Source organism: Anastrepha ludens, chromosome X (assembly GCF_028408465.1).
Source record: "Anastrepha ludens isolate Willacy chromosome X, idAnaLude1.1, whole genome shotgun sequence".
NCBI lineage: Eukaryota > Metazoa > Arthropoda > Insecta > Diptera > Tephritidae > Anastrepha > Anastrepha ludens.
This window is the reverse complement of record NC_071503.1, coordinates 327,507-339,168: the sequence shown is the minus strand read 5'-3', so window position 1 is coordinate 339,168 and position 11,662 is coordinate 327,507. Positions and strand designations below refer to the sequence as shown.

At 39.7% G+C, this 11,662-nt stretch overlaps 1 protein-coding gene across 1 annotated transcript; it reads left to right on the top strand.

Annotated features, from left to right (window-relative positions):
• The first annotated feature begins 9,510 nt into the window (after window positions 1-9,510).
• Window positions 9,511-10,248, top strand: LOC128869357 (uncharacterized). The gene is made up of 4 exons (XM_054111896.1): window positions 9,511-9,723; window positions 9,793-9,855; window positions 9,918-10,065; window positions 10,172-10,248. Exons 1-4 carry the CDS (start codon window positions 9,511-9,513, stop codon window positions 10,246-10,248), a joined length of 501 nt encoding a protein of 166 aa, XP_053967871.1.
• The last annotated feature ends 1,414 nt before the right edge of the window (window positions 10,249-11,662 follow it).

Genomic DNA, 11,662 nt, shown 5'->3' with positions numbered 1-11,662 from the left:
AACATTCGTCCCCCCATCAGGGCTGACCTTCCAAGGACGGCTGACCATCCTGACGTCCTTCTCCAGACACCCAGGGCTGAACTCCTTCAGGTTCAAACGGAAAAGCTCCCCCATGAACTCATCAGGGGAGATCTCCGTATGGACCCCCTGGACCCTAACTCTAGGTCCCAGCTTCCGTCGTACGCCCGCATCGAGCCCCACCTCGGATAACTTGGCATTCTTCGCCAAGTTATCATTCTCGGCAACGTATGGGGTGCGAATAATCGCACCTCCATAATTCAACGGGCGCACCTCGTGCACCCTAACCCCCATAGACGGACCCACTTTCTTTATCACCTCCTTGGACGTAGTGGGGGTCTAACCCCTCTCAACCGGCTTTGGCATCGGCAATGCAGGCAACACAGGCGCAGGCGCCCTCGCTTCCGCTCACCCCCGACTTACCCGGAGATACCTTTTGAGGTATCTTTACGGTCTCCTTTTCCAATGGAACCGCTGCTCCTCCAGTGGTCTTCTTCTTAGTACAGGGAGGGACCTCAAGACGTGTTCCTCCTCGCCCGACGTCGTATCGTCCATTGCCGACGACGGCACCGTGGAACCGACTGGAAGAGGGGTGTTCGCCCCTTCTGCATACTGTCTAATTTGGGCATCGCCCAACACCCCACCACGTAACTGACGAATAAGCCGTACAAGGTTTCCGGAGCACTAGAACGAAGGCGCTTTATGAACGAAGGCACAAGCAACGGTGCAGGGATGAGCCCCACACAGGCACGTACACAGCGGATGCACCTAGCGGCGAGTCAAAGCAAAGCGCGAGGGCGTAGCCCACAGCGCCAACCAAAGGTCACCACCAATGCCTCGCCGGACAGAACACTTTTCCCCGAACAAGGACGGGTCGACCCAAGTGAAGCTAACGCCGGGCCCGACCGTAGGCAAAAACGCCGCACGCTGTAGTCAAGCACCTGTTCAAGGCACTCAACCCTGACGCAGCACCTCACCTACGCACAAAAACACTCGCTTTTTAACCGTTGCCAAGGATGCCAATATAACGGCACGCCAATTAGATAACCACGCGCATAGTATACCCTCGCCGTAAACGAACGGTACACGCACAAAAGTCACGCCGAAAAATAACGGTACGACACAAAAACCGACGCCGTATTAAGGGCACGTGCCAAATACCACGCCGAAAAATAACGGCACGGCCGCAAAAGTTGTAAACAACTTCAGGTAGCGGCACTCTTTTGAGCTTCCAATACTATAGCGGCACTCACACGCACGCACAATGTGTCAATAGCACGGAGTATAGTGGCACTCACTAGAGTGTCCAACAACACTACCGTACGGCACTCACTCAAGCGTCCAATAAATTACAGCACGCTGTACGATAACCGCTTAGAACACGACACGTCCGCACTATTCAACAGTCAGACTGAGAATGAATGAGTTAATAGGCACAGCGTGTCCGATTGTGTTTACAAGGGTAACCACCGGCGACGGCGCTCAAAAGCACAACGGATCAAAACAACGCGTTTATCAGCGCCCAAAGATGCAAAGGGCACTTAAGGTACCAATTGGTAATGTGAAATGGACACACTGACCACCTTGGCAGGGTTCGAGGTCTATCTAACCCTCTGCCGTTCTATGGGTCCCGGCACCCGGTTGCAATGCAACTCCACATCGAGCCAAAAGGCTCTACCCGCATCTAGGTGTTAAACCACAGCCACCACGATACTTCCCGAAGGGCCTACCTCAAGAACAAGTCGGAGCAAACTGCGAGGGCCCCCGTTCCCCGTGGTACCAAATTTAAGTCTCCGGTCAGACCTCGTAGGCGAGACTACTACCAGTTGAACTTCCATACAGCTCTGGACTGGTTGCCATTACCCACACCTAAACCCCAATCCCACAACAGAACACACAGACAAGAATAGCTAAAAACGAATCAACTGAACGCCTTAAACTCCGTCACCGCCTAAAAACTTCAGGCGCATATTGCCCTAACATTTCGACATTCCGACGGTTGGCAATCACACCACTCACATCATACCGTCCATCAGTCCAACTAATCCCTACACCCACAAGATCCCTAATGTCTGAGTACATCGGGCATTCACAGAGGACGTGCACCCAGGTCTCTCTTGCCGACCCACAAGCACATTTCTCACTAAGAGGCCCATGTCCTGTAAGGAGGAACCCTAGGCTGAGGGAAAATCGAAAATCAGGATTTTCCCCGACAAAGGAAACATCCCGAATGTACTCGTATGTCACGCGAACTTTGGAACTATTGTCCCAACGGTTTGGCCACCCACGAAGCATACACTCATTCAACAACCTTTTGCATTCTAAATACCTACATCACAGTTGGATAACTGTGGATCCTGCGGCAGTGGCATACATAGCCTCCTTCTCAACCTGAAGGCAACAGTACGCTGTGTGACTTACAGGTCAAGAGGAGGCGCACCCATCAATACTTGCAACGCATCCGTACTTACTGTACGGCATACAGGCATGCAGGCAAGCAGCATAATGCGCTGGCACGCATTCAGATGACGTTGGCCACCAGTCGTTAACGCCGATTCGTACAATACAGCGGCCCCGATGTGGTACAGGCCACAAACAGGCCCCGATATATCGTGCGAACCGCACGTCGACTTAGGCCCCAGTTACGTCTGAGAACGCGACGAAATTGCCCGACAATTGCCTGCAGCCGCTCCCTCAATAACACTTTGTGTGGAGTAAAACACATCTTTTAACTCATTGTCAACCCTAGGTATTTGACTTGCGTCTTATATCTGATATTAACCCCATTCAAATGGACAATCGGTGGACGCCTCGGCGACAATCTACTCTTAAGCAGCATTGTCCATCGATATGCCTACCCCCACATCTACCCCCCACGCATCTTCTACACTACGTCCTTTCCTAACACCATACGGCCTATCAGACCTATTACTCCGAATTAGCTCCTAAAGCCGCTCAACCACGACCCTTTCCAACAGTTTTCCAAGTACTGGAAGGAGGCTGAAACCACGATAAGATCGGGGATTGCTCCTGATCTTATCGCGCGACTTCATATAGAGTAAAGCCATGTCAAGTGATCCTCGAAAATTTCACTAAGTCACGGATTTTAGGGCAAGATGTCTCGTTGTGTAGTCAAAGTCATGTTAACGCTGTTCTATAAATATTTCGCGCAAATTCCAATTTTAGCAATTGTTATTAACAATCAAAATTTTAAGCAACATTAAATTGAAAAATTAATTACTCCAAAACTACAATAGATAATGACGTGAAATTTTGCATACCATTCAAGTATTGTCTGTACTATTTTTCAAGAGTTAATAACTCTTTTTATTTTGACAAAAAGATAAATAAATAATAACTTTTTGTAATCAGTGGCATTTTTTCATGTTTTCTTCACGCTGTTAAACAATCGGACTTACGCATAATTGTGCGGAAAACGCTTACCTTTAATAATCTGAAAATAGAATTTTGTACTTTTACTCCATTTCCGAGATATTGACTGTTTTGTAACTTGATGCGCTTGACGGTAGCATTGCTGCCATCGGCTGATCGGTCACGCGGCGGCTTGAGGGACCGCGCAAACTGAAGCAGCGTGCACGTTTCTTTTTTCAGTCCTACTCAAAGTGCAGAAAGTGAGACGTCGGATAGCTCTATAGATTCTTTTGACGCACAAAGTTTGCGTGTGTAAAACGCATCAGAATGTGGCTTTGAAAATGTATGGAATCAGGCATGAATTAAGAAAATGTAAAATAAATTTTCAGGAGAATATGGGCGATTTGATAAAACAGTGTGTCTGCGAAAATTCGACGCCCCATTGTTTTTTGCGGGATTGCAAAGCATGTCCCGGAGTATCAGCAGTCATGGAACACATTAAACAAACTTTGACCGAAAATGAAGTTGAAGAAATCACATACAGTCAATGGGTGAACACTGACCGGTAACTGCGTAATTCAAAAAATTCCACGCGACCATGAAGGGCGTTTTGTAAACCTTTATGAGGCGTTCAAAAGCACTTTGTGGGAAGTGGCTAATAAAAAAATCTGCATTTTCATTATAGTACATCATGCATGATTAAGAATATTTCCATTACAGATGCGAAATAGTGCAAGAAACAGAGCAAAGTTTGTAGAAACACTTGGTGGCGATTTATCTGCAGTCCGTAAACATGATTTCTTATCGAAAATTCAAGTGGCGTATTTTGCTGAGAAAAAAATACTGCATCCGATGAAGAATATGTTGTCAGTTAAGAAAATTACACTTTCCAGATTCAAGTTGCAATCCAATCCCATCATTGGTCTAATACTCAAGCTACTCTCCATCCTTATGTTATATATTATCGCAAAGATGGAGTAGCTTATCATCTTAGTTTCGTGATAATATCTGGAAAATTGACTTATGACGCGAATTCTGTCCATTTATTCAATGCACGACATGCGAAGTATTTGAAGAAGAAATTTGGATGTAGAAATGTGAAAAAAATTTTACTTCTCCGATGGGGCAGGTTCACAGTACAAAAACAAATTTAATGTTTTAAATTTATATCATCATAAGAATGATTTTGCGATCGACGCTGAATGGAATTTTTTCGCAACGTCTCATGGAAAAGGAGCGTGCGATAGAGTTGGAGGAGCTCTGAAGAGATTAGCACATAAAGTAAGTATGCAACGTGTAAGCGGGGATCATATAAGTAACCTTGAAGCTCTCTATGAATGGGCGAAAATGCTTTCAAAACAATCGATTTTGATTTTTGGTCTTAACTTGAGCATGATGCTCATGAAAAAAAATATCAAAGCCGCATCAAAGGAGGTGTAGCGATAAAAAATACGCGGCAATATCACCAGTTTCAACCTACGATTGGAAAAAAAATTCAAAGTCGAATTTTTTCATAAGACGATTCTTTGTTTGAAAATACTATCAGCAAATAAAAGAAAGAAACGTAAATAAAACTGTCATATTATGGTAAAAATGTACTATACTTGGAATCTTTCGGACTTTTAATACAATATAATTATTTTAATGAAATTAGTTGTACACTGATTCAGTTTGTGCGGACCCTCAAGCCGCCGCGCGACCGATCAGCCGATGACAGCAATGCTACCGTCGAGCGCATCAAGTTACAAAACAGTCAATGTCTCGGAAATGGAGTAAAAGTACAAAATTCTATTTTCAGATTATTAAAGGTAAGCGTTTTCCGCACAATTATGCGTAAGTCCGATTGTTTAACAGCGTGAGGAAAACATGAAAAAATGCAACTGATTACAAAAAGTTATTATTTATTTATATTTTTGTCAAAATAAAAAGAGTTATTAACTCTTGAAAAATAGTACAGACAATACTTGAATGGTATGCAAAATTTCACGTCATTATCTATTGTAGTTTTGGAGTAATTAATTTTTCAATTTAATGTTGCTTAAAATTTTGATTGTTAATAACAATTGCTAAAATTGGAATTTGCGCGAAATATTTATAGAACAGCGTTAACATGACTTTGACTATACAACGAGACATCTTGCCCTTAAATCCGTGACTTAGTGAAATTTTCGAGGATCACTTGACATGGCTTTACTTTATATCAGAAATGGCCTCCAGATATTCCGGAATGAACTTCCATAAGCATTTGCACATCTCTCCGTTCAAATCATCGAAACCTGGAGACCTTTTAGTCCTGACCAGGCCAAACGCATAATCCAACTTCCCAACGTCTAGTGGAGGAACCTCAACCTCAGTCCTGGGAAAGAACTCGCCTAACAGAACTTTGGCGCACTCTCTCCACGTCGATAACACGGTGTCACATACGCGAAGACTCCGACAGATCCTATAAACCTGTCCCCAAAGGTCATCCCTACTTTTCCCCATAAATCTCCTCCACTCTTCCTAGCATCCTTAACTCTCACTAGCATCTTCTTATATTCACTCATCCCTACACTAAATTGATACTTGAGCTGGGACAAATTCTCCGAATAGGTCCGCCTGGCGCGTTGAAACAACCGCCTCAAGGCGACTTACAGACACTTGCAGCAAAATACAATATCATTATATATCTTATGTCTTACATGGGTTCCATTGGTTATATTATGGCTGGAAGTGGGATAAAAGAAGCTCTTTCTACCATATATGCTGAAAATACAATTGATCACATAGCATCTGGACATGCGTATGCTAGAGCTGTACGTGCTCATACGTTATTACAGGAAGCGGTAACACAATTGATTTTTGAACATCTTATGGACCACAATACAGGTTTTGCAAATATACTGAATGATGAAGATAACTCTATGATTTTAGAAATGTTCAACTACGCTGAAATAACTGAAAACCACGTTTACAAAAATTTTTGAAAATAAGCTACTTGAGCTTGAAAATAAAAATAAAACTTCAAAGCTATGGATTTTTTATTTTCGAATGGTTACAATATTGAAGGACTTCATTGCTGCGGACCGTATGGGAGATTGGAGTTTACATTTGTATAGTATTGAGCTAATGAATTAAAATTGTCAAGGAAAAATAAAATAAATTCTCTATTGGCGAAAAATAGCAAAATTAAAATTCATGACGAGATTATTCCTGTTGACCCATTACGGCTGTTTCAACGTATTTGTGTTTTTAAAAAAACCGTCGAAGAACTTAAAAATTATATGAATTAGGTATTGGCGCCATATCCACTAGCTGTATTTGAAGATGGTGAGCTGCGAAAAACAAAAAAAATCAACATTTTACGAATTATTTCCGGAAATTTCCATTAATTTAAAAATATAGAAAATCTCTATTATGTTATTGACGGAGGCATGTTACTACATCGTTGTAAATGGCAGTTAAATGAAACGTTTGCAATGATGTATGACCATTATGTAAGATATTTAAAAAATAATTATAATAGTAACACATACGTGGTATTTGATGGGTATAAAAAAGATAGTATTACATCAGCCGAACGGAATCGTCGCTCATTAAGAAATAATTGTGCAGATATTGAATTTGATGAACATATGCCTTAAAAAATTGCTCAAGATAAATTTTTGACAAATAGTAAAAATAAACTTCGCTTGGTAGAAATGTTGAGAATTAAATTAGCTGACAACAATATTTTCACATGCCAAGCGGAAAGCGATGCCGATAAATTAATTATTGAGACGGCAATGAATTTGGAATCAACAGATGTTCTATCTGAAACTATCAGACGATTACGATGTCTTAGTGATATTAACGGCATTGGTAGATAAAGATTGTGAAATATATTTTCTAAAACAATTCCGAGGCAAAGTTCAACAGGAGATATCCTCATCGAAATGTTTAGAAAAATCATTACCAAATTGTAAAGAACATATTCTTTTTTTACATGCCTTTAGGCGTTGTGACACTACTTCTTCGGTTTTCAATAACGGAAAAATTAAGATTGCCAAAACTTTTAAGAAACGGATTGATTTACACGACTCAGTAAAAGTATTTAAAAATATCAATAAAGATCCCAATAATATATTGCAAGCAGGTATAGCACGTATTTTGAGTTTATATGGCGCTCCGTCTAAACTTCATGATTGAAATACTTTGAGGTTCAATTAGTTTATAAAAGCAACAGCCACAAAAACGAGTGTTCCTTTGTCATCACTACCTTCAACAAATGATGCAGCGTTTGAGCACCTTAAAAAAGTGTACTTACAAATTCAGATATGGCTAGGAAATGAGGTAGTTATTGAAAATTGCGGATGGAAGTATTCCAATAACATGTACATCCCAATAAAAATGAATCAATTTCGTGCTCCGGATAATTTATTGCAAATGTTATTTTGTAATTGCAAAAAGGGATGTGGAGATGTGTTATACTACAGTGTATCATTTTTACAGTGCAGCGGAAATAGTTGTTCCAATACTTCACCTATTATACAGATAGATGAAGTATGTATGATGATGTAGACAACAATATACAATAATATATTTAAATAAACAGATTTTGTACTAATTTTTGGAGTTTGCTCCTTAAGAAACGATATATAAGGCCCATGGTATGAAAAATATGGGTAGTAAAATCGTGAATCACCGGAAGTGTACGCTGACGGAAGTGACGCGTTGCCCTTTTCTCTTTTGGTTTGTGTTTTTGATGGTTTATTTAGTTGGTAAGTGTTTATTTCAAATTTTTCCAACGAAGACACAAACCACCACTTTGAATATTTGAATATTATCTGCGCAGCGCAATAGTGCAACAACAAACCATACAGCAGCTTCTCAGTGTTTTTGCTACTACATTTCACCTCAAACTGTGCATGTGTAATTGTGCCTGCGAATGTTTTGTTACAATGGAGAAACTACTCAGAGTGTTTCGCTGCTACATTTGACATCAAACTGTGGCTCATCATCATAAATGTGTGGCTTACAAAGTATATTCACTAATTTGGCTAATAGCAAAATTGCATAGCTGGAAACATAAAACGTCTCTGTTAGCTATCCTACATAAAAGTAAATTTTGGTAACTGTGCATGTTAATTATTAATTGCGCAGTTACCGTGTAAAGCAAATTAAACTTTAGAGCAGCCATTTTTCATACGCCGCCGGCCAAGGCATCCACACCAGAGCAGCAATAGAAACTTGGTTAAGAATTTGCGCTAGCTAAGCTACGAACCATTTCTGTAGTGCGATTCACTAACTCTTATCGATTCGACAATTGTTTGTTTTGTCGACAGTATATGTCGATTGCACCGTCGATTGTGCTTTTCACCAACTTATGTTAACTAACACTGAACAGCTGTTTTCTTCTATTTATTCAAACTGATAGAGAGTGGCATCTTTGTCAAATTAAATGTAAAAATGAGCGACTAACACAAAGAAAAAGAACAAAGAAACATACTAGCCAAGCTGTTAGATTCAATTTTAAGTGTTTTCTACCAATTATATTTGCATAAAGTATGTACAATAATAAAACTGTTTATTTGAATTTATTGTTTTATTAATACATACTTTTTGTATATTGCTTTAGGATGACATCGACGGCTACTAAAAGAAGTCGTGCCACACCCGAGCAGCTAAATCGTATGCTTGACTACCTAATGGAAGTCCCGGGTCTAGCAGGATTTAGGTTCCACAGCCTCCATGGTAAGTTCGAATGCGACAAAAAATGGAGCGAGCTAGCAACAAAGTTAAATAGTCTGGGTGGAGCAGTGAAGACAGTCAATCAATGGCACACGGTAAGAAAATATTGTGTTATTACTTAAAAGTAGAGAGATGTAAATCATTTCCCTAAAAAGGTATGGCGGGACTTAAAAAGCCGCACCAGCACCAAAGCACGAAATCGGCGAAGGCAAACAAGCTTTAACTGAAAACAGGCCTATCAGTGAGGAGCCCCTAACGGAATTCGAGAGGCGGGTGTCTGCTCTTATAGGGGAAGAATATATGAATGGGCACGATTCAACAGCTGAAAATATTCCACTAGAGGAGGCAAATTGCATAAAGTGTATGTTTTAAAATGTAACTTACTGGTGTGTAAATTGTTAGGTAATCCAAATGGGTATCGAAGGGAAAGATGAAAGCATGATTTCGGAAGCCCCATCGCCTTTACGGACGCCTTGCAGAAAATTTCACGCTGAGGTCAGTAATTCGCACATCTCAGACAGGAGAACACCACGGGCGAGCTTGAAAAGAAAGCGCATGGAAGAAGACGGTGGTGCTCGGAAGAAATTTTTGGAAATAGCAGAAAAACAGGCAGATGCACTAAAGGTAATTTCTTTTAAACTTTATGTAAAATAATTTTATTATATTTGTCCATTGGTGATTGTTTTTTAATAGATGCTAGCCCAGTCGAGTGTAGAAACCGTAGAAGTCGCGAAACAACAAGCAGATGCTTTAAAGGTAATTTATTTTCAACACATAAAAGTGGCATTTTATTAATTGTTCTTGCTATTTTTTAATAGATCTTAGCCGAAAGCAGCTCTGCAAGTGCCCAAGCGAATAAAATGATGGCGGAGGCAATAGCCGTATTGGGGAATGGTTTAAGCGCTACCGCGGAAACATTCAACAATCTAACGCCAATCATAAGCCAAATACTCAAAGGACATACTCGCACTTTTTAAATAAGTTTTTGATAATAAAATTTCACAGTTCTGATTAAAATTACAAATTCTTCTTTATCGTTTAATTTAACAACACCAATATTATTGTCGTTTAGATTGCGATAATCGACATTGTAACCAATCAGCTGATTTTGCCTTGTCGATTTTCGTAATGAAATGGGTTACTGAATAGCAAAATCGTAAAAATTGTGGTTAAGGAAAGATAACAAAGCGAATATCGATAAAATATGTTAGTGAATCGCACCACTAGTTCCATTTTGCAAAGACGCTACTACAGTGCACATCAAACAGTGGACAAGTAGGTAGCAGCACAACGTACCGGAAATTTTGCCCAATGCACGTTTTAAATGAGTTTCTGCAGAGAATGTTAATTAACATGCAAGAGAATTCTGCATTCTGTTGCATATAATTAACATTATCTGCTGCTACAAACCTTTCAAATCTCAATTTTACCAAAAATAGTTAACAGTAACATTTGCGCCTTCTCATCTCATTAAGAGGGAACACCACTGTGGTTTTTATTTATATATTTAAATTTAATTTTTTCCAGTAATATAGAAAAGGGCTTCATTTACTCCTTTTGCATATTAAATATATTTTTAAATATCACGGTAACCGTTCTTAAGGAGTAAACTCCAGTCGCGTGTCGGAGCTGACACACACACCTCTTTTTTTTTCTTTTCATTAGTCGTAATTAATTACCTTATTTTTTTAAATGAACACAATAGAGTGCAATTCATTTATAATTAAACTGGCCAAGAAATCCCACTGTACATAGCAGCTGTCGCTCCGCTCTCCCTCCATGTTTTTCTACCTGTTCGAGATATACACAGATATCTTTCAAAAATGTTCCTACATGTCTACTCAGGTTAGATTTAACATATAAATAAAAAAAAATACTGTTTAAAGTGAAAATATATGGTCAAACATTGCTTTTTTATAATAATTTGTTTAAACAACGAAAAAATGGAGTGCACAAAAAAATTTTGGGTAAACATTGCAATTTATGTTGCGTGAATCATATATGATTCATATCAACAATTTTGTACCGTGTCTTATACGCTCATGTATCATATATGAGCAATTTTTTACTTGTTTTGTAACATGAAAATTTTTTGAACGCAGTAGGATATTCGCGCTTATCGAATGGGACGTGGCAGCGAGTACTCTATACAATGCATATATAAAAATATATTTGGTGATTTGCAAAGACTTACCTAAATATGCGCTTGTAACCTTAGCTATAAAATGCAAAAATCAAAGACTTTATCTTACATATTAATGAGTTTATTAAAGTATTGTTTTAATGTTTTTCATTGAAACAAGTAAGATAAAAAGCTTTATTACAAATCTGGCACTCAGTATTTACTTGTTTGACTCGAAGGCGACTGCCTCCAGCAGCTCTTATATCCCCTATAGCATGCAGAGCATCACTTTCGAACAAGTTTTTCATCATTTCGGGGAATTTCTGTTAGTCGATGGCTACTGGTGGAAGAACTTGCTTGTGTTGGAGGCCTTGCACGATATTCTTTGTTACCTGGTTCGCCGAGCCAGGACCGAATAATTATTTCTTGAATTTGTAGTGT

Excerpts from the sequence above, each read along its gene's own strand:
- LOC128869357 (XM_054111896.1), top strand. The coding sequence starts at position 9,511 with ATGGGTATCGAAGGGAAAGATGAAAGCATGATTTCGGAAGCCCCATCG. Across the intron at positions 9,724-9,792 it reads AACAGGCAGATGCACTAAAG|ATGCTAGCCCAGTCGAGTGT; the intron begins GTAATTTCTTTT and ends GTTTTTTAATAG. Across the intron at positions 9,856-9,917 it reads AACAAGCAGATGCTTTAAAG|ATCTTAGCCGAAAGCAGCTC; the intron begins GTAATTTATTTT and ends ATTTTTTAATAG.